The following is a 24,150-nucleotide window of genomic DNA, read 5'->3' as shown; positions in this document are numbered from 1 at the left end:
TGTGCCATACCAGCACCAACTGGAGAGGTGATGGGGAGGGGAACGGAAGGAAATAGGGAATATACAATTTCCTCAGTTAAAAGCAAATGATGTAACACAGAGTTCACAGGGAGGCTCTGGGAGCACAATAGAAATTTTTAAAAATCCTACCAGAAAGAAATCCCTGTTTTGTACTAGCTGTTCAGTATATTTCCAGTCTTCCACTGATGATCTGCATTTATTTCAAAGAGATGAGAGCATTTCCCTCTGCAATTACGCGCATATCTGCCCTGATCCAATGCTGATTACAGCACAGGGTCTTAAATCTCTGTAATCTGTCTGAAATGTTATTAAATATTAGATTTCAGTGTGATTTGTTTTCTTATCACTTTACTTGTAACTTTACTGCCATTCCCCGCCAAGAGACCTTGAACTGGAGGCTGCAGCTTTAATCTCAATTTGTTATACTAAAATGCAAAATTAAAGAAAAATGAAGAAAGTTGAATATTACCAAGGAATGTGATTGATAACATTGTGTCATTTTTGAGTTTTAATATTATAAACTGAATTTTATGATACTCTACCCTAATAGTGACATATTTAACATTTTAAGACTGGATATAATAATTTTATGGGACAAAATGGGTATTGTTAGAAGATTATACAGTAGTACTTTGTCAAATCCTTGTATATTAAATACCAAAACACTATGATTAAATAATGGTAGGAGTCTCACTTCTTCTCAGAGAAGAAAATCCGTCCTTACGGCTCATCTCTGTTTCAAGACCTGCTGGAGGTCTCTGGGCAGTGAGAAGCGCAGGGCGCAGCACGTGCCACCGCACCTCTGTGCACGGGGGTAACAGACAGCTGGCATTTACGATGTACTGGCAGTTTTAATTTGCAAATGCAAAATAGGGGCATTTTTATATCCCGACAACTTTTGCTTTGCTTCCAGGCAATTCCAGTTTGGTAGGTGCCCATAGGATGGATACCAAAGGGAACAGGCACGAGCGTGCTCTCAAGCAGCACAGGAGCAGCCAGGAACGGGTCACTTTCACAGTTTCCTCCCGTGTTTGACCTCCCAAAAAAGAGAACTTCTCTTCCAGATCACCAGCCAGACTCAGACTTCCTCACATCCAAGTCCCTCTAAAGTGTTTCTGGCACACTGCTGATACTGATGATTGTTGACATGCACCACGTTTTCCTTCCAGTGTTCTCTTTCCCTGTCTTCCATCTACCTCTCAGCCCATCCTTAAATGTGGAGAACTCGGGATACAAAGGAATAAAAAACATGTAGAAATACAAATCTGTGTTCAGAGCGAGCTATCTCGCTGCAGTGTGGTAGGACGTCACCAATGATTATAAAGTTGGTACACGTCTGTTGTGGTAAAGGCTGGTGGCCTGGACTGAGAAGAAGGAATCGTTCCCTGGTGTCAGGAGTCTGAAACTCAGACAATGTCCAAACTCAAAATAAAACCAAAGAAAAATAAGATATTGATAGCAATATTAGATGTTATGACTGCAGTATGTGATATACAAATGGCAGTAGCTCAGGAGATGAGATATGATGGTATGTGCAGGGTACAGATGTACAAAGTGGGAGGATAGCACAGAACTTGCAGACATGGAAATCTGCAGATCGGGATACAAACTGAGCAATTCCATTGTGCTTTGTCTCCTGTATGGCTATTCACCGTCATCCAAGCAGTGTTCCTCCTTAACAGTCTATCCTTAAAGTGCGTATAATAAAATGAGGCCACTGAGACTTGTACAGGGCTGCCTCTCTCCGCTGATTTTAATTCACTAAGTAGAAATGCTGCACAAGGTCAGTTTATGTGGAAAAATCTGCACAAGCACACGTTGACCCTCCTTTCAGGAGGAAACGATATGATTTCAAATTGGGTTTTCTGTATAGATGAGTAGGGTCCCACAATGAGAAAGGTGTCTATAGAAAAGAATGGCAACTGAGATTTTTATACATATATATATATAAAGGCTTTGAATAGCGATGTCACATTTTTGTTATTTATATAGACCTTTTGGGGGATCTATAAAGATTGTGGATTCACAAAAATTAAACATTTCAGAGCTGTCAAATCAAAAGTATCAAATAAATTAAGTCTGGGAGGGGTTCAAGTCTATTCTAACTGGGGGAGGAAAGAAAAAGAAAAAAAAAAAAAAAAAAAAAAGGGCTTATACTTTGGATATCCCTAAATTATGAAACAACAATGTAGCTACATTTGATGTTGACAAAGGGGTTGATGTTAGAGTTGACTGCTCTAGAAAGTTCTGTCCAACATGCTGGCGCCTCTAATGTAGCGCCCCAAGCACGATAGTTTATTGCTTAAATTTGTCATCTCTTGCTGGTGAGATTTAGGGACAGAGTTCTTTCCCTAAATGCTCCCCACCAAACACAGGTCAACAAAGGTCTTCCTAGCTGGTGTATTTTCCTGGCTTGCTTTCAGATTCACATCCCAGATGAACATCCTAACCCCTCTACTGCCTTTCTCTCGCTGCCCCCCTGGGTTTTGTGCACATGCCCACAAAGTGAAAGACTCTATTTTAGTCTGTATAGAGATAGGGATTTTTTTTTATTATTTGTATTTTTTAAATTCCAGAGTATCCCAGGATAGGAAAACTTTACAGTAAAATTTAGGGGAACTCAGAGTTGCCTATCTACAGCAAGAGAAATAAACCAGAGATTAGTTTCTCTATTGTATTCCGTTTAAACCTATGAGAAACCTTCACAGATACTGAAGACAAACTTCATCCAAAACAGAATCCAAAGACATTCTCCCTCCATCCGTGGATATTCCAGGAAAGAAAGGTCAGGATTTTCTTCCTGACGGTCACAAAATAATTTCTGAGACATTAGTTTCAAAGAAACATCAATTACCCTGCCTGCAACATTATCCCAGGGCGCAGTACTGAATAGAATCATTTATTTAAACGTGCCAGCTTTGTTCAAAGGGAAAGAGAATTCCCTTAAAAATACCTTCAAAACAGAAATGAACAGTAATTCCCCTCAAAAAAAAAAAAAAAAAAAAAATCAGCCCACATTTATGGAACGAGAAGAGAAATAAAACCTGCCTGATCACACTGAAAAAGTATGTGTGTATTTTGCAGCGCAAAGCAAGGAAGCGAAGCTGGCTAATTTTCTCCTAGTTTTGCCTTTTTTTTCTTCTCGGCAAACAAAGACAAAAAAAAAATAAAAGAAACAAAAACTGGGCGGGAAAATATGAAGGGAAAAGGCAACGCTAGCTTGCAAGAAAACTCTCTCTAATTCCACTTTCGGAGATAGATGCCAGCAAACACAAAAAGCTGCGGCAGCAGCGGGACAAAATTTTACCGATATTAAGGAGCCACGTATTTTGCGGCAGGCTGAGGTCCCCGGGGAGCCGTGATGCCTAACGAGGAGCAGCCGGCACCGGCGCCGAGGTTTTACTGCCTGGGCGGGCAGAGATGGAAGGGGCCGTGGACGGCACCGGGATGGATTTTGCCCATCTCAGCATACGGGTGCTGCAGCGAAAGGAAGGGGGACTCTGCGTACTCACACGCTGCGGGGTGCTGTTCTAAAAATGACTCTTCCTGACACATGATTGCTGTGAGTTGGCTTGCTGCTCTACCAGAATAATAATAAAAAAAAATAAAAAAAAAAACATACCACCAACAAAAAACCCACACCCAACCATCCGACCCAGTCTTCTAGAAAAATTCTGGTGACGTTTCAACCTGGAGGCACAAAAGCCTCAGCCACCTAAGAGGTCCATCGCCAAGAGCAGCAGCACCCCAGCAATAATCAAAGGGAACATTTTCTATATTACGGCACAATACAGTCCCGGTGTTTGGACTTGTCAAAACAAACAAACCATATTCAGCGAAATCGGTGGCACAAAAGAGCTAAACAAATTATGGGGTAGAGGCAAACGTGGCCACACCATCAGCATTCAAGACCTGAAGAAAAGAGTGGAAACTTTCAGGGTCTGAATGCAGGAGGGGAAAAGCTAATTGAGCACAAATGAAAGGATCTATTACGGCTGAAAGAATAAGTGAGAGTACAGGCAGGACAATACTCTCATTTATGATTCAAATATCCACGGATAGCAGAGTACAGCTTTAAATACAATTTACAGCCTTGATTACAAATGACTATGTGCATCAACTTGGAAGGAATGCGAAGACTGTGAGCGAGAGAAAGAGCCTGCCTTGTCGGAAAGGAAGGAGAAGGGGATAAGTGAAGGCAGAGCTGGGCTGGACACTCAGAAGCAATTGGAACGTGCAGCATTATGAAATAGCCCTTTTAAAAACCTGAAGATGAACTGATCAGTGGGCAAGAAGGCTCACATTTAAAATAACCGAATTGCCCAGTGATAAGATTATAAAGGGAGATTTATGCTAGATAATCACAGCGAGATCAGGGCGAAGGGAGTATCATTCTGTCCCTGTGCCTTCCAAAAGCAAAATGTAAAAATATGAATGTGGTAAAAATAATAAGTACTGGAAATGAAGAGCAAGGACAGGCTCCTAGTTTTATGGAAAGCAGCAGCAGCTTTTTTCCTCAGCCTACAGGAGACCCAAAACTGGTCTGAAACGACCCAAGTTATAAATTACTTTCTACCCAGAAACTGTCTGTATACTCACTGCTCTTTTTTTTTTTTTTTTTTTAAGCTGTGTTATGTTTTATGGCTCAAACATTACTTCCGTTAAATTGACAATTAAATTTTCCAAGAGTTTGAAAATTCTAAAAATCTTATGAAAACTGTAACATGATTTGGGCTGTGCAGCAAGAAAATTAGCCCCAGCCTCTCCTGGCTGGACACCGGCATGAAGACAGTGCACCCCGAGGTTGCCCGGGCTGGGTGTTCTGGTGCTTTCTATTCCACATCCATTCCGAGCTCCAGAGGACATTGCGTACCACAGCAGCTAGCAATAGTCAGGAAAAAGCCATCAACCCTCCACAGGTCACAGTTTCCCAATTCTTCCAGAGCCTGCCTGAAACCAGAAAATCACTGAAAAGCAACTGGTGGGAGCTACACCTCAACAACAAGGAGATAGGCACAAGCAGAAGCAAACAGCTGGATGAAGTTGTGACCTTGACACCTGCAGGACATCAGTACCTGAGAACTCAGCCCTGCTACGCTCTTTACTGGTGTTGGCTATACGGTACGGCTAAGGATGCATTTACCTCTTTCCCTAAGTGGCCCCGAGATGTTTCTTCCAAGTGGAAATTGCTTACTCAAAGTGAGCTGTGCATCCATGACTGTCAGCCTTAATTACTGGCAGTGCACCACACGCTCAGGAGTGAAACCCAAATTTAAAAAGCCTCCATGCCCAGTGCAGTATGCAGCAGTCTCTTGAATAAATAAAATTAAGGAACTGTACTTATATCCCTGCAGCATCCCAACCAGCTCCCACCAAACGCTCTTCCGAATGGGTTTCCAAAATTTGCAGGTAGTGAGAACAATCAAACGTCAGGAATTACCTCTCCTCTCATAACCCAGAGCTTCAATCTTCATTATTATGTGCATGGGAGTCTGTAACTGTGTAATGAGGAGGAAGAAAATGAGAGGCTTCTTGATGACTAATTCAAGATGATAGAGCCCTCATCTACGAGCCCCAAAAGTAACTGCACAAAGGACAAAACCGAAGTCATCTCTGTTTTCCTCATCATAACCATGCATTGCAGAGCACAATAATGCTGGGGCAAGCGTGTGTATTTTTTAGTTCTTTTGTAAGGATTCAGCTGGTACCTTTCTTAAGCGAGGCAGTTAGCGTGAGGAGCCAAACATAGTACCATTTCCCCACAATTATTCATTTTTTAAGGACATTGTTTTTGAAACGAAAACAGAATGAAACTATATGGCATGTGCTCCCAGTCTCAGATTGGGTGTGGAAGAAAATAATGGCCACACACTGCTATACAATTAGGTCTGTCTTGGAAAGGAATTATACTGATGTTTTTCTAAGCAATGCCAGGTGGTTTATTCACCAAATAATGAGACACTAAATGGATCTAAAGATTCTTGGCAACTGGTAAATGCTTACCTTGGACTCCCTACTCCTCTCTTCAAGAAATGGTTTGCTTTTCCCAAGAGTTTTCTTAAGCAGCTCCTCAGCTGTGATTAAAAGCAAATAACAGCAGACTGAAGGTTGGTTAACTTATACTTGTTTAATGATACAGCTCACGGAACTGTGAGTGCACATCAGATGTCTCTCATTGATTTAGTAAACAGCTTCAGCCATCGGAACACCTTGTTTCCAAAGTCCATAATTCTCTTTAAAAAAACCCAAACCAAAACCATTGTTAACTTTTCTCTACTCGATCTCTTCTCAAAATCCTATTAAAAAAAAAAAAATTAGCTATGCTATTAGCAAGAGCAACAAAAACACGCAATCATTTTTCCCTGCGCCGCAGGAGGAGGGCAGACAACCTCAGCAGCAGAGCATTTCTGGAAGCAGGAGGTGGCTGTGCATGCACCTGCGGGCAGTGGCACGGTAAGGACTGGTGGTGGCCGTAGCCCAGCACAGAGGACGGAGGGAGCCAGGCTCCTCCTACCCACCTCCAAAGCTGAGCAAGAAAGGGAAAGACCACATCTCAACAGGCTTACGGCGGAAAGACCACATCTCAAGAGGCTTACGGCAACCTCCCTGCTCCGGGTTGACTACGAAGTGAGTCTGCTCCATGTGGGTAAGAAGAGGGACTTGAGCGGACCCAGCTACAACGTCTGCCCAAGCCCAAGCACCACTCATGGTGGGGCAGCTGAGCGCCTTGAAGCAAATGTCGCAGAAACTCTCAGGATCATCCCGTGCCCCTGGGTCCAGAGAAGAACCAGCTGAATCATCCCATTGATCACCAGGAAACACAGTGTTTCAATGGCAGCTCTCTCCCCCCTCACGTCCTCCTGCCCCATCTTTGAGAACCAGAAAGTAAGCGCTGTAGCTCCAAACAAAACTGACCTGGGGACGGATGGTGCACCTCCCGTATATATATACAAAGCAACATAATGAATAAACCTGGGGCTGCTGAGGTCAGGCTTAATTATGGGCTTCTCTGTGTTCCCCCACTGCTGCGGACAAGTACCCTGCACAGGCAGGGGTGGACGAGGCTTCGTGGGCTGGGGTGGACACCAAGGTCAGGAGAAGCACCAGCACCTGGTGGGTAACAGCAGCTGGACATCACTCAGGGGAAAGGCTTCACAGAAATGCGCTGTTTTGTAAATAACAGCAGATAGAAAATCAATTAGCTGATGGATTTTGCTTCCCTTTCTCTTTGTCAATTTAGGGAGCAAAGCACATTATAAAAAAATTAATGATGTAAAAAAGAAAATGCTGTGAATAATTCTTCACTTATGGTTTCTCCTTCAAATATTTGGTATTTAGAATTAGTATTGCTTTGGCCATCTCTGTCCAAAGATTGCTTCCATCTCAAGAGATGGCTATTCACAGCCAGCGATTCAAAATTTCATTTATCTGAATACAAATTGATATCTATGTAAAATCCTACATCTCAAGTACATCTACTTAAGAGTCATTTTCTAGAATATTCTGCAAAACTCTAAACATACTGAACATTGCAAGGCTTCCCAAGAAGAACTAATTACAATGCCCAAATTAATATTTGAAGAAACTCTTGAAGCAATAGCTCTGTTCTCATTTAAATATGTGACTACTGTCTTTATAATGTGCAAAGTATTATAACCATTTATATATGTTCCAAGTGATGTATTACCGAGTTGAACCTCGTTTCCCCTTCTTTTGTTCTGGGTTCGTAACCTTGCTGTATTATCTTCCATAACTCTATAGCTTGCTAATGCATAATTCAAGCCTCTCTTATTGACAAAAGGCGGCAGAAAGAAAGAATATTTCAATGCCACTTTCCCACGTAGATAGTATTGCTTTCACTTCAACTGGTATCATTTCCATACTAAAGCCAAATCTTTTAAAGTATATTAAGTATCATTTTCATTGCTTCTTCGCAATTGATTCACTGGGACAACTACACCTGTTTACCTCCATCTTCTGAGACTACTTTATTGCAAGTTTTTTGTTGTGTTCTTTTTTTTTTTTTTTTTTTAAAATAAAATGTGTTCCTTGCCAAAAGAAGAAACTTCAGTTAAAACATTATGAGCCAATGTATGACATCAGCTTCACACTAATCTCTTGATTTAACTAGAGCTTGGCTTTAGGACTGGTGTCACAGTTGCCCCAGATGTGTGTAGGGAGCATGACCATTTTGCGATCATCCTGTAATCCCTGTTCTAACCCCTTCTCTTCACAAAATAACTAGGCAAATAGGCATATATCAAGTTTCTGTGCATCACTGACTGAAGGTCAAATTTGTCCTTGCAGTCAGCCATGCAACTATGCAAAAATCCCACTGATGTTAATGCAGTTGCATCTAATACACACAAGTGGGGAGGAGAAGATATTCTGCCCTTTTTCCATGTTGGCAAAGGATGGAGAGAACTCTGAAGGCTTTCAGTCTCTTCTTAGAAATGGGTTGCATCCTTCCAACAGTACAAGTGACAGGGACTCAGGGACAGACAGCAAACTTAAAAACAACAATTAAAGCCTCTATAGAAACAGCAAAGTATCAAACTTGCCACATCATTACCTGAGCAGGTTAAGACTGTCAAGTTCTTGTGCCTCCACAGACCCTCAGCTCAACGTCCTCCCATTAGAACATCTTTTGGAAGCATAAAAAGGACACAACACCTTTATTTACAGATGGCTGTAGGGCAGTGAGCAGCTACTCTTCCTTTGTACCAGCCCAGGGGAGAGATTGTCACCAGGTCCTTTACACATTCCCTGCTGTCTGTGGCTCAGCATACCACAGAATCACATAATGGTCAGGGTTGGAAGTGACCTCTGGAGATCATGTAGTCCAACCCCCTGCCAGAGCAGGGTCACCTACAGCAAGTTGCACAGGATGGTGTCTGGGCAGGTTTTGAATGTCTCCAGTGTGGGAGACTCCACAACCTCTCTGGGCAGCCTGTCCCAGTGCTCTGCCACCCTCAAAGTAAAGAAGTTCCTCCTCATGTTTAGATGGAACTTCCTGTGTACCATACTATGCAAGGAACCACGCGGAGTGAGGCTCCTCCGTAGCCTTCCTACACACCTATGCCTTTACCTGAGCTATGAAATCCTGCTCTCCCACATCTAACTTGCCCCACTAGGCAGCCCAGGCTCAATCTGAAGCCAGACTGCCTATGCATCCCACCTGCCCTTGTGGCAAGCGATGTCCACCGCCCAGCCAGCGTTATTTATTTCATATCTTGGTCGCAGTAAGAGCAGAAGTTCAGGGCAGGTTGACACCAAGAGTGCCAGGGCCCAGCCCCATGGCAGGTAAGGCCTGTAGAGCACTTCCTGTGTCCCCTGGGCATTGCACCGCACTTCTCAAAGCAGCCACTAGTTTGCCTCACGGGCAGTTTAAAGGCATTCAAGCAGGTAAGTGAGGTGGGCAGAGGGTGAATTTGCCCTCAAGTCCAGCTCAGGGTCATTTCTGCACGGCAACCCACACGCAGCTTTCGCATCAGGAAATGTCTCTTACCATACCATGCCCAGCACTGAGGGACACCTACCTAAGAACCCCTTTATGTAACAGAGGAAACTGTAATCTTACAAAGAAAATTATTCTGCCGAAAGTAGTAGGAAAAATGAGCAGAGGAGGCCCTACGAGGCACCTGTACTTCCCGGACTCACATTTCCCAAAGCAGCGGCAGTAATAACGTGGCCAAGCCAACATCTCGCTAGGTTTACAGCCTCGGTGCTTCTTCCCGTGCCACCTCAGCACTCGCCTGCTTCTGGCAAGTTCAAATTCCTGAAGCACTGTAATTCTGGCTACAGCCAAAATAATTTCTTTAAACTTAGGAGCTTGTTTTTCTAAAAACCCTTAAAGACTCATTTGCTGCAAAATACTCAGAAAATACAACTTGAGAAGCAAAATTCAGGTGGGTTTAATGGTGCCTCCAGCTGTGCCTCATTTTAAAGTTACTCTTTATTTAACAGAACCAATGCAAAGGAGAACAAACTCAGTTACCAAATAATTTAATGTCATGCTCTGAAAAAGTAGCAGTTTAGGGCAGCAGCGCTGCTGCCGCTTGGATTATTCCCCTTCTACTTGCCTCACCTTAGAAGTCACATAATTTCTCACGTCGTGTGCTGTCAGAGGAGACAAAATGAAAATAACTTAAGTAACTTTGCAGGGATTTCCTTAGATGTTTCTAACCCTGAAAGCGCTAAAACTTCCAGGGGCAGTGTAGGAAACGGAGCAGTCCATAAACAGCGTGCTGTGAAGTAATCAGCCTCTCTAGCAGCAAGGGAAAAGCCTATGTCATTTTTAACACTTGCTCACTACCTGTCCTTCTCCCTACCCTCCATGCTGTAACTGGCAGATTGCTTTCTCAAGCATCACGTACAACACCGAGCAAAGAACCAGATCCATAAAATCACCCATCTGATTATCTTCAGCAATAACAAATGGTGAATTCACTGGAATTTGCTTGGGTCTGCTTGGATTTCACCCTAGCGCTGCACTCAAACTCAGGAAGGTCCCGCAGGCTTCTTGCAGGTCACTTCTGCCCATAAATGACCCCTGGCCAAATGCTAGAGAGCCCTTACTTGCAAAGGGTGAACACAGAGTTGCAGTGAGCCTTTACAGAAGTCACCGTCCAGAGTCTCAGTCGCTCATCATGTGCAGGGCCCTCCAGGGTGGCTTGGGACATCTCCCCAGCTACAGAAGCTCAGGGCTGCTGGCTCCTGGGCTGCTCCTGTTGCATGGTTGGTGCAAAACAAACAAACAAACAAAAAAACCCAAAATACAGCTGTGCCAAAGCAGAGATACTCTCCTCGATGGCAGGGCTCAGACCAGTCCCAATTCCCTTCGTGGCTCTGTCCTGGTGGATGCAGCTCATGGGACGTGAGGGCACAGAGCGTCCCCCTGCTTGCCGGCTGTGAGCTGGGGAAGCGAGCGGCTCGGGGAGAGGAGCCCAAGGAAGAACCATGCAGGTGTGCCACTGCCAGGGAAGCAGCAAGTACATGTCCCCCCTCACCACCCCAGCGCCAGTGGCAGCAGGCAGCCTTGCTCTCTCGAGGTAGGGATGCTGAGCAACCAGAAACTGAGCACCTGAGCAAATTTCCACATAATACCACCTCCTAGTTTGCAGATTTCCACAAATCCACCACTGCAAAGAGCCACTAGGGCCTGCCAGTAGACCTACCATTCCTACAGATATAAAATGTGCTTAATATTGCATCTGCATGAGGCTTCCTCCAGTCTCTCTAAAAATGCAGTCCAGGGATGCTCTCTACTCTGTCAGTATTTGAAAGGAAAACAACTTGGGAAAAAAACAATCATTCCCATATCCACAGTAGGCTTTAACGTGTTATTGGGAGCACGGCCACAGAGGAACTGATTTCAGTACCTAAAGGTACCGAACTGAGCAACTTCCTGTACCTAAAGGAGCCTGCAGGAAAGCTGGGGAGGGACTTTTTACAAGGGCATGTAGTGATTGGAGGAGGGGAAATGGCTTCAAACCGGAAGAGGGTAAATTTAGAATAGATATTAGAAAGAATTTTGTCACTCTGAGGGTGGTGAGACACTGGAACAGGTTGCCAAGTTGTGGAAGCTCCATTCCTGAAAGTGTTCAAGGCCAGGCTGGATGGAGCTTTGAGCAACCTGGTCTAGCGGGAGGTGTTACTGCCCATGGCAGGGGGGTTGGAACTGGATGATCTTCAAGGTCCCTTCCAACCTAAACCATTCTATGATCTGCCATTTGACAGGAGAGGCAGGAAGGAAACGCCAGCAGAGTGAACAGGACTCTTGGCAAGCCTCTGATGTGGACTTCTTGCCAACAGAAACTCTTCCTAGCTGCTTGTTCCCACCACTGCTCTGGAGATGTCACCTCCTCCATGGTGCAAGCAACCACCTGCATCTGTGCTCTCTGAGGGAGAAGGAAAGGAAAATGTGAAGATGAAAAGTATGGGAAAGCAGTAGCCAGCAAACCAGTTACCGTTTTAAGTCCATGGTCCTCCATGAGTGAAACCAACCACAGCGACCTCCCACTGTTGGCTCCCATCTGGAAGAACAGACCCAGGGTCTCTGCAGCATCAGCATGACTTTTGTGAAAACTTGTGGTAAAAGCAAGAAATGGTTTGGTTCGTGATGTGCCTTCGCCAAGGGACACCCCTAGCAGAAGCTTGTTTATCAGAGCACCACTCCAGCACTCTGCGGCAAGCTGTAGGTCTCAGAAACGACTAGTGGCTCATTAATTGTCCCAGGCAAGGCACAACGCTGCCCTGTTCCAGAAAAGTAAGCTGAATTCTGGGAGTAAGATAAACTGGAGGGCCAGCATCCCTTTTCTTTTATGTCATACCAGAACAACAAATATTTAGAAAATAAATAAATCATTTTTCTTTGCTTAGAAAAATCTTCTAAGATTCCTGTGGTACTTGGGTTGATCATGATGAAATATGACACGCAGAGATTTTCACTTACAGAAAGGGAACATGGGTACCTCACATTTTCTAAACTCTTGACAAGTAACTCACCTTTGTAGATAACACTGATGACACAGAAACAAACAAATCAAGCCAATCTTACATGAACCACAACTTAAATTTGAGATACAAAGGAGAGAGCCAAGCGTCTGAAGCCATTTTAATATTGGACATTTTTTAACAGCTTTGAGCATCCCCAGTTCTTTTATCCAACATACTACGAAGCATCTTAAAATATTCTGTATCAGAGAATGCTATCCAAATGTACCCTCTAGCATCCTCAAAGGATTGCTCCAGTTCAGCATCTGCTTAAAACACTATGCCTTCTCGCCTGCCATTTTTTTTCCCCTCCTGCTTGGGGCTAATCAGAGACTGATTGGTTCTTGAAAAGAGCAATATGCTTTTCAAACCCCCTTGGGTATTGAAGAGACCCTTCAGTCCAGTCTCAACTACTCATAATTATAGTCCTAACTCTGGTTCACCCATCAGTCAAGAGAGTAAAGATCCAAAAAGGCATTCCCTTATTTTCTGTCCGAACATCATTCGGGCTCGTGCCACAAAAGAACATTTTTGCAGAGTAAGATGATTCGCTGACTTTAAATTATGTGCTTATTTTCTGAAGCTTCTAATCTGTCTCCCCAGAAGCTGCTTGCATATCCCTCTTCCCTTTCATCCGAACAGAAGCCCTTTGCAAAGGGCACAGACCTCTTCTGCTTAGGTTTCAGTTTCTGCTCCATCTCCACATCCTTTTGATCTCTCACACTGTTGACTTTGCCATTTTTGGCAACTTTTCCACTCTTTGGTGATTCTCCTCCAAACCTCTTGCTCCACTCCTGGCTTCTCTTTGGTCCTGTCATCAGCTTTGGCCTTTCTCAGACACTGTCTTCCAACTACTTACTTGACATTCAGATGGTCAAAACTTAGCTCCTTACTGATCTTTCACATGCTTTCTCCATCTTTTCTTCCTATGGCCCTATGGGCAACATCCACCTCAGTATTCAAACCCGTAGAGCTGGGTCACGTTAATGCTCTTGATCCCTTTTACCCAAACCACAACATAACCATCCCGTTCTGTGCCTGCTTCCTGTTGCCAACACAACATCCTTTTCTCTCTCAATAGCGAGTGTCCCTCATTTTGACTAGTAATGGGTGATCAGTTTGGAAATATCCAACACATGGATTTTTTTTTCCATCTACGGTTTGCCTTTTGTCCGCCAGCTTTGAATGAAAGGTATTTTCTTCTGGGGTTTAGGGTTGTGGTTTTTTGTGGTTTTACTTTCTTTCTTTCTTTCTCCCAAAATCACTAATGAAACTGAAGAAAAAAATTACAGGCATAAATAAATTTTTAACAGTTACTGTCTACCTTGAGACAGCTATGTATATCAACACATGGTTATAGTCCCTCTCAGGAATGCCAGCGTACACACAGCCCCACAGAAAGCAGTTAACAGGGGAGTATGTCCATGCTTTCACTGATCTTCAACCGTTTTACACCCCTAGCTCCTCCAGAAACAATCATTTCATGCTTTATAATGAAAAAGTAAAGTGGAAGGAATTTTTATATATATTAACATACTCCATTTCATTTGAGTTACTCTCTAAATATTGGGATCAAGCAGGCACTCCTTACCTCCAGGCTCCCAGTGAATCCACGTGAGCTTTGCCTCTGAACATCGCATTGCCCCGTGGTATGGGGCTCTCAGGCACAGTGAAAGAGGAGGGAGCGCGAGGGAAGAGGACTCTCTGCAATTCAGTGCTTTGCACAGAACCGCTGGCTCAAAAATATCCCGGCTTCCAGGGGGAGCGGGAAATTTGACTTGATGTAAAACGCAACCTTTCCTAGTTTTAACCCAACACATTTTACATAGCAAGAACCTAAAAAAGATGTTACCTCTTGCTTTGTTCCAGGTCTTCTCGCAACAGATTGGTTTTTCAAGGAGAGACCCCCAATAGGGTCAATGGATTCCACCACTCCTGTTGGAGCTGCTGAGATAGGCTTGAAGTAGCCCAGCACGGGAGTACAGAAAGGAAGGAAAACGAAAATAAACACAGGAGCATGCGCTCCACGACACGCAGCACCCCAAAGCATGAGAAGGCAGCAACACGTTTACGGGTATTACCACGAAATGTGCATGATGCCAATGCCTGGAAATCCCTCCAGTAACAGACTTTTATCTAACAGTCAGTTAATAGCAGAACACTTTTTTGCACCAACAAGAAGATGCTCTTTTCCAAAGGGTAATTTGCTTAACTAGGTGTTTTCATATAAACAGTCTTCCATAGGATGGGGGCGGCAATTTACGCTACAGCTTTTCACTAAGGACTTTTAAGTAGTTTTGAAATATAAAACTAAAAACTGTTTCGGCTTTCTAATTTGCCTTCCGTTCTGCAGTATGTACCGATTTACTCGTAGCATTTCTGACAGAAGGAATTTCAAGAATGCAAACAGCATAGTAGCTGATTAGCTCCACAGAAGAAGTTTCTCCAAGTTCGACTTTCGGTCAGTGCACAACATTCAGGGTGCAAAAATACTCTGACAAGGAAGGTCTACTTTCACTTTAGCTAGAATAAAAAAAGGTCTTCTGCACTTTAGCTATAATAAACCGCACAAAAACCAAAGAGAGGGAGAGAGAAAGAGAGAGAGAGAGAGATGGCAGATACACCGAGAATCTGCAGCGTAGATAATCAAACCCTTTATTGTCTAAGTTACATTAGACTTGCAACACCATAAAAACCTGTAAGAAGAAGAAACAGTAGATTGGTAGAGGTAGTAGAAAGTCCCTGTAACAGTCATAAAAGGGCTTTACAGGAGCATGTCATGCCAAAAAAAGTTACCACGTCGCTTAAAAGAGCTGATCAAAGCCCACTGACTAAATAAATAAGGAACACAACTCATTTTAAATACTATGGTCTAACTAAAATAACAAATCAATACAATACAATGACAAAGAAGAAAAAAGAAATTGTGGGATTTGCTTCTGAAAACAGATGGTCTTTAAGGTTGGCTTTCCCCCACCCACTCTTATTTCTTGTTTAATTAAGTGAAAATCTCATTTCTGTGCTATACACAGCATATAATTATTTAAACTGATTTCCCCTACTGTTGTTCTTCATGGAGCTAAATTATGATTGTAAACTTTGCTGATTAGTACCCTGGTAATGGCAGTGACAGCACTAGCTTCTCTGTCAGAGATTCTGGAAGAAAAGCTCCAGAAAAAAGCTTTTGGCTCTAAATATTAACTCAGATTTTCTAGATCAGCTTGCAAAAAAAATACAAAACAAAAAAGAGAAATTACAAATGTACACTACACTTTTGTGCCATTTTGGGTACAGAAGAGTTTTTAATAACTAAAACACAAACAAATAGGCTAAGCAACTAGCTTTTGTGCATTCCTGAACTGCATTACTTTCACTCATGGAAAATATGACTCAGAAAAGCAACAAAACAAAAGCGAAACAAAAAAATCCCAACCCAAACAAAACAAACCGAGAAAGCTAGTGCAAACCCAAAATGATAATCATTAAGCAACACAACAAAATATTTCATTTTTTCTTTTTTTCTCCTTTTTTCTTTTTTTTTTTTTTTTTGGTGTACAATGGAATGTGTCTATGCGACCTCCCTCGAAATAACTTCACAGAACAGTTAATTACAGTCGCTTATAAGTATTTGCACAGACATTCCTAACTACACCGAGACTTACAGAGAATTCTGGTATACATCTGGTGTAATAGCATAAGGAAAAACTAGTTTAAAAAAAAATACATAAGAAAGTTAATTTGCATTGTTGCAAGTGTTGCGAAGTAACAAAAACTGTCAAGTAATTTAAAACAAGTAACAAGTAGTATCCAGAACCAATTACTGACTAGGTTTTTTTCTTTAAAAAAAGCAACCCCCCGCCCGCCAAAACTGTTAGAACAGAAAGATCACTCTTTAATTTTTTTTCTGGTTTTTGTTTTTGTTTTTTTTTTTTTTTAAACAAATCTTTGTGTCAGAAGCCCATTTCTACAAAAACAGCACTATTCCATTATTGTATTAAGTAAACTGTCGCTGTCACCTGTATTAAAGGTTAGCATCATTTCTGTACATGTAAAATTATTGCTTTTTTGAAAAATATATTTAGCATGCTAGGTTTTTTTTTTAATCCATTTCCTGCCTTTACAAAATGTTACAATTTAAAAAAAAACTAGTAAAGCTTTTGCAAAAATTTTCACAGAACATTTTCTTTCAAGGCAGCAGTAACTTTTGATAATGCATAAAATTATATGTGCAAAATCTGAAACTCTCAGAAATATTACCATCACACATAGTGTCACAGCAATAAGAAAAGAAAATATTTATATCTGTGGAATACATTTTTAATTGCTTACACTGCATGGTTTAACAACCTGTTATGTGCCACAACCCCACCTTGAAAACTTGCAGTTAAAAGAGTTACTGTAGAAGAGGTATATAAAGCTTTTTTTTTTTTCTTTTTTTTCCTAACACCACCAGTGATCACCAAGTACAAGACATGACACATTTATATGAACATTAACCTGCCACCACAAAAGAAGTTCCTCGTCTTTCCAAAACATCACAGGACCCAGGGAGGAGCAGTGAACCTGCTGAACCAAACGCAGGAGCAGAGAGTACTTTATGGGCCCAGGGCTGCCTGAACTTGTTCAGTGGCACCTTTTCTCTTCTAAAGATACAGATCAGCGGCATTAGACAGCTGAGCACTTTATTATTATGGGTTTTTTCTAAACATGAAGACTTCCTTTGTGATCAGGTTGAAGAAAGTAGCCCTGTTACAAGAAAAGGTCCTGAGAGTAAAACACAGAAGCCTGCTTTTTTTTTTTTTTCTTAGTGTTCGACTAGCTTTTCTTTTCCAAAGCAGAATAGAAGCTTTTCTCTGGAAGTGTTTCAATTTCCATATTCACATACTATTAATGGTGCGCAGTCAAGAGCAAGAGCACTAGAAATGCAAGTGGTCCCCAAACTGTAATGAAACAAACCATTGCAGAATGACGGTCTTTCTCTTTAGTCCCTTTAATCCTTCATCAAGCATTGCTTTCTCAGCACCGAATGCCACCTCTTCCCCGCACCCCCCCCTTCTTCCTCTCTCCCTCTGTTTTTTTTTTTAATTTGCTTTTCAGCATGACAGGCAGTGGCAGTTTCATTAATTAATACTTCTCCAGCCCTCAAATCCACTGCTGTTTTTCAAATGTATCAAATAGTCATTGTGAGCATCAGGGAGGTTTTTGTTACAGTGCTTAACTTCTTCATGCTGTCCAAATCACATAAAGTTTAATTTTTCCAGTGTCTCAAACTTCTCTTGATTAATATAGATGCCTTGTGCTGCCACAGTGCTTGCCAACTCCACTGTTTATTATAAAGGAAATAAGGAACCATGGGACTGATTAGTACGTCAATTTATATATATCTTGTGTAGCATCTTCATTTATTTTAAAATGATTAACAGCGCAGAGGCACCCCCCTCCTCGCAGAGCGCTGGTTTCAGTCCTGCGCAGCGGCTGCGGGCGAGGCGAGGCGATGGCTGGCAGGAAGGCTGCCTGGTAGCCACCAGGGCACGGGGTGGCTGCGCGGGGGGCTGCCGACGTTGCCCATCGGGGTGGGGGCCGCTGGCCCGGGGGGCTCCTCTGCCGGGGCTCTAGGTTCCCTTCCGGAGAGGCAGCGTGTGGGCGACCTCCGCACCGCCGTGGTCTCTCCCCTGCAAGAAGGACGACACAGGGAAAAAGCTGATTCTCGCCTCTGCTCCCACGCGCAACCCTCCAAGCAAGCCCTGCTGGCGTTCGTTACCCTTTATTAGCATCACGTACGTTCATTTTTGGCCCACTGCATCGGAAGTTTTGGGGGTATTTTGAATCACCTCCAGCAAGACAAAGTGTGTCAGGGCCCATATAAAGTCCCTGATGGACCAGAAGAGCAAGTAATAGTGTCCAATGGAGGAGGTCGGAGAAGGCTGAGAGGACAAGGAGGGGAAGAAGAGGCCTCCAAAAAGCAGAATTTTAAGCTAGCCCAAAGGGATTCATAACTACCTCAGCGTTTTAATAAGGCTGAAGTTTGAGGTCACAGAGGCAGCTAAAAGAAGAAAAACTGAATTCTTGCACAGGTCTGTCAAATGCTAAGGCGGATTTCCCCCCCCCCCCCTTGTCATCTTCCTTTTATTTTTTTTTTTTAGCCAATTTTCATGAATAATTACCATGTTGAAAAAAAATAGCAGGGATATTCTAAAATCAAGTGAAATTAAAGATAACATCATGAATAAGTGGGAGCCTGCAGCTCCCAAGAAAAGCTTTAAAATGACATTTAGAACATCACTGTCGGAACAATGCAGTTTACAATCCTGATCCTAAAACAACATGGCAAGATTAATCTTACATAAATGCATTATCCTTAAGCTAAAGTCTTGATGAAGTGAAACAGACCATTTTAAATTAATGCAACATAAAATACGGCACCCATGTAAAATCCAAGCAAGTTTCAAGCTGTGCCTATGGCAGCCCTCGAAATAGCTAAAGAAAGCCCAGCTCTGGTTGACATAATGTATTAAGTGCATCTCTTTTGTTAATAGATTTAGAAAATTCCTAATTAAACCTGGCCCGAGATTCATGACATTTACCAGTCAAAGTTTGGTTTAAGTCGGAAAGATTTGCAACAAAATTAAAGAAAAAAAAAGCTGCTGTACAGATGGCAGTATATTTGAAATGTAGGAAACAGTAACTGAATGAGAGATGTGATAAAACTTCCTTAGTTGGATGCTGAATTTCCTGCAGTAAACCAAGAAAGATGCTTTACATTTTTGCGCGGCTGCATCATGCCTGAGAGACAGAGCCACAATTCCAGGAGGAGACATTCATCATTAAAACGTCTCGTATCGAACCGGCTCTACGTACACCAGGGAGCGCGGCAGAGTTTCGCCGAGCCGGGGAGGGGAAAGCAGGGAGGGAGGGAAGGGGACACAGGCGCCTCGCCCCAGTTTCCCTGGGTAAGAACTGAAAAAAGGAGCGTCATTAGGGGTGCTTTTTGGGAACGGATAGCCTGCAGGGCGCTGGCAGGCAGAGGGATGCCCTGAGGGTCCAGGCACCACCCACCCAGGGACCGTGGAAAGGAGTAATCCATCCTCCTCCCACCTGGCAGGGAAGAGCAGAGGGGCCAGGGGCGGTGGGTGAGTGGGTGGATGGTGGGACCCATCTGATGCACGGCTGTGCTCCCAGGGTCACTGGGAAACAGCACCTGAGCTTCACGCGTGCCAAAACCCACCCTGTGGCTCACCCCCTTGTAGTGGCACCGGCCCGAGGGGGCAGTCAGGTTTTGAACCAGCTGACACACAGCTGGGTTGAATTCTGCCCCAAGTGAAACCTTTACCAGTTTAGAAAGTAGGCTTTCTTCACTTCCAGCATTTTAAAGAGGAAAACCAGCAGATCTTTTAAGTGGGACCTATACCTTCCATGCCAAAAGCTGCTTTCATACCAACTTCTAGGGCTTTTCACCAGTTAACAGGAGAAAAAAAAAAAAAAAAAAAAATCGGTTTGTGTGCATGTTAACATATTGGAGACAGATTATCGCATGACACTGAAATAAATTGCAATGATCGGTTTGGAGCACAGATACCGCTCCAGTTTGCTGGCAAGGGGAAAGTGTTGGGACAAGAACTGCAGCTGCTAATCCTGCCTATAATGCTCATAAACTAGCGGACAGACAGTACATGCATATTACTCAGATGCCGGTACAGCAGCCTCCATGATTCCTTGATTGTTTGCATTATAATCTCCATATGTATGAACGAGACAAATTAGGTTGCCATTTATTTGTTCATTATCTATTATTTTGATTAATGGAATTCTTGTTCTCAGAATAACTATTTAAAAATAACATTTGCAATAATGAGGGCTGAACTATTAATCATGATCTTTAGCAGAAACTCTGCAAGGAACTGGGGCAAGGCATTTCACATGAACAAATGTCATAAATAGGACTTCTAACAGGCAGTGCTAAAATTTCAAATGAAAAAAAAACAAAACAAAACAAACAAACAAAAAAAAAAAAAAAAACAAAAAAACAACCAACCCAAACCCAACCAAACTCAGAAACTTTTTAACCTGTTTTTATTTTTTTGCTCCTCCCCTCCAAAGTTGCTTTAGGACAAGCAGGGCCGTGCTGTTGCTGGACATTAGAGGTAACAGATGCCCCCAGCCTTCCCCCCAAGCTCCTTTACAATACACATGTGTGTGTATATATATATAGTGTTTTCTTGATGGTTCTTTCCAATCTGTTTATCCCCCAAATTCTGACTATTCATGTTTATGCTATCTCAAGTATTGAACACCGCAAGAAGTATTTTAAAATACTGATAGTGGAGAAAATGAAGGCTTATGGACTCCTTAATGAAGGTGGTTTATCACTGTCACACAGGACCTATTGCGCACCTCTCTTTTCAGTGAATGAAGCCCACGAACTGTGGTGTCCACAGCTCTTTCACACAAAAGGACCTTCTGGCACAGCGAAAGCTTCAGCCAGAGATATCCATGATACCAACAGTTCATTTTTTTTTTTCTGGGCTGTAGCTTTTAATTGATTTTTTTGTGAGTAAAAGGGTGTTTTGCCAGAGAGGGCAAAGGTAAAGGTTGGAGTTTTGGGGTTTTGCCTGTTTCACTCGCACAAAAGGCGGAGAACTCGGCGTCTCCGGCTCCAGCACTGCAAACATGCTTCACGTATTCTCAATTAGACAGAACTCTTCCTCGTTGCTAACCAGTAAATCACGCCTTTTGAACACCCAATTACTTGTCCCTGAACATTTTCAGAGCATATTGTAGCACTGATAGAAGATAAACCATATTCCTAAAGCAGGCCAAGTTTTTATGGTGATTTTTTTTTTTTTCTAAAACACAGTGGCAGAAGTTAAACGCAAGGCATATGTATTAGAAGAAACTGCTACCTCTGCTCTCACCATTTTACAAAAGCAGGCTAGAGACTGACTCCTGTGCCACTGAACGCACTTGGGAATTGGGCTTCTGGCTGCAATGCTGCAGCATCAGGCAGCGTCTCCGAAACGACCCCATGCTTTAGGAGAGCTTTGCTTTGAGAGCTGCAGCGGCTTCAAGATACACGCGGTATCACGGACCTTTCCGAAGGGGAGCCAGCTTTTGTCTTGCTGTGTATAAGCAATAGGAGTGCGTTCCCCGAATTCATGCCTACTAAATCAGGTCTTTGGATGCTGCTTAGTGTATTCCAAATTAAGATACATATTCATTGTGGATAAGCAAGCTTAATTATGGATATATTGAGATATTTAGCATTTATAAAAATATTCAGAATATTCAGTATGTTTAATATGGCAGTATTTCAAGAGAATCTACATGACTTTGCACAGATTGTATTGACTCAGGGTATGTAATAAGCATTTTTTGTCCTTCAGACAAAGAAGAGTAGGAAATATTCCAGGGTTCATGGGAAATTCATTTGATGTAAAAACGTCCTTTGCTTTTTTTTTTTTTTAAAGCATTCAGGTAGAAGTAAGAAACCACAGTAAATAATGTTATGAAGGAAACGAACGTCTTATTTCCTATGTTTTGTTTATATTTCACTGGTGTTGACAACAAAGTATGAAACACAACCCAGTGCTAATATTATCAAAACTGGGTGTGTATGGTCTTCTTTATACGCCCCTATAGGTGGCCTACTTTTCAGTGATGCTGAACACCTGCATCTCCTATTGATGGTTCACTACCATAAAGTAGGTTTCCTATTTAGACACGTAAATATAGATTTAGCTGGCTCATTTTTAAAAGCCTGGCTGTAGACCCTATTTTTAAGATGCGGAATTAGAATTATTCCGTGAAAAAAATGCTATATAATGTAGCACTGTTGTAAGCTACTATGCTGGGGGATTTTAAAAGCCCTGCCTAACATTCTTTCATAAAGGAAGCCTTTAGAGATGATGATCTGGTTGACTACTGAAGGGAATGAGGGAACTGTGAAATACTAATGTTAATATTTTTAGTCTTTAGCAGACTACTTGGGGGAAGATATTTTACCTGTGAGGAGGAAACATTATGTAAAGTGAATAATTTCCACCTAACGTTAAAAAAACAACCCTTTCATTCTCAAGTTACCGTATGTGGTAACTATTGTTTCTTGCTCGGAGCATGGCACTTGTGTAACTTGAACTGACTTTACACCGTAAACTCTCATGAATAGATCTGTCCCCAATTAAGAAATGAAATGAAGACACAGAGTGACAACGTTTAAAGTGGGAAATCATGATGTTGCCAGAATGCTGCAGGCATCGTTCTCAGTGCGAGCTCTTTTCTGTGCTTCTAAAGGCCCCTACAGCTGCAGGTAGAAATGAGCGTATTCCCTCTCCAACGCCCAGGGACTGTGCAGGTGGAGTCTTCTGGGGGAGCGCAAAGCCTGCTCGCGACGAGAACAAGCAAAACGGCAGACAACTGAATAATCCTTACCGACACAGATGCTGACAAACTGAGACAAAGGCTGATACTGAGGAACAAACAAGACAAAAGAAAGGGAACTATCTCCTGGAGAAGCGATCGTACTGCAGCTTCTGTGGAAGCAATACTGACTGGCATGAGACGAAGCTATTCATGAAGCTAACGCCTACCCAGTATTCTGCTGTATTGAGAGATGCTGTAATTCAATCAAATACTTTGAAGACAGAATGACACGGATCGAGACTGCAAGAGCAAACTATGTTTGCCATGAAGAAGTTAGTCAATAAATTCTGGCATGGGAGTAGTTTACAAAGACAAGACTATGAGTAAATTTGTTGTGCAGTAAAATAACCTCAATTACAAAAAGCGTTCAGATGTGGACTTTGCTCCCACATCTCTTTTTGGATAGATACAGCCATTTCAGAATTTTTAGGAAATGTATTTCCGACTTTGACCTTACATTGGCTTTTAGAGGAAAAAAGCCCAGATGCCTTCAGAATCTGAACTCAACTACACATAAGACAAAACCATGAGCATGAAAAGATGAAAGAGCATTTTAAAGATGCTTAGGTTTACTAAATCTACATTACTAAACCAATGAGGACCAAAGACTACTTGATCTAGTTTGCAGAGCTTCTGTGCTTCACTCTGTCACACATTTCTGCTGAGAGGTATGTCCTTGCACAATTTTAGTAGATAAGCATCACAAGGAGAGCACTTTCATCTAGTTCTCCAACTATAGCATAACTTTGTGGCTACTGTTCCACAAAAGCAAACGTTGCCCACAACAACAACTAGTGAAGTACTATGTCATCTTGAAAACTTCATGAGGAGACTTGTTGGCCACTCCTATGGCCTGATGGCAACTCAGATACTCCTGTGGCAATAGCTGGGTTCCCCATGTAGCCTTTGGGCCAGAAAGATGCAAGTGCAACAGAGAAGGTGCTAAGAGTCTCCATGAAGGCTGCAGCATATGAACTCTGTGATGCGGTAGTGCCCAGCGAGGATGTTTATTAAGCAAGTAGAAACCAACTCCTAAACTTCACGAAGGCGAAACTAGCATGGGGATGCACTCTCTAAGCATGGCAAAACCATCTGCAATTGTTTAGTAAGAGACAGGAGGACAGGAAAAATGCTGTAGTCAAAATTAAACTAAAAATGTGGGTAAAAGGAAAAGTGAGTGATGCTGAAGGCAGCTTCACAATGAAAGAAAACTGTCCC

General features: G+C 42.5%; 1 protein-coding gene across 1 annotated transcript in view; it reads right to left on the bottom strand.

Moving 5' to 3' along the window:
* ZNF516 (zinc finger protein 516) overlaps positions 1-24,150 on the bottom strand; it is a gene marked incomplete at both ends in the record, with an annotated part of 90,066 nt that overhangs the window by 13,880 nt on the left and 52,036 nt on the right. Inside the window, one exon of the mRNA XM_082499453.1 lies at positions 6,025-6,095. Within this exon, the coding sequence (XP_082355579.1) occupies positions 6,025-6,095 (71 nt within the window). The remainder of the gene's footprint in view (positions 1-6,024; positions 6,096-24,150) is intronic.

Source organism: Vanellus vanellus, assembly GCF_965231255.1.
Source record: "Vanellus vanellus genome assembly, chromosome: 2".
Lineage (NCBI taxonomy): Eukaryota > Metazoa > Chordata > Aves > Charadriiformes > Charadriidae > Vanellus > Vanellus vanellus.
The sequence above is the reverse complement of the archived record's forward strand: the minus strand, read 5'-3'. Positions and strand labels throughout refer to the sequence as shown.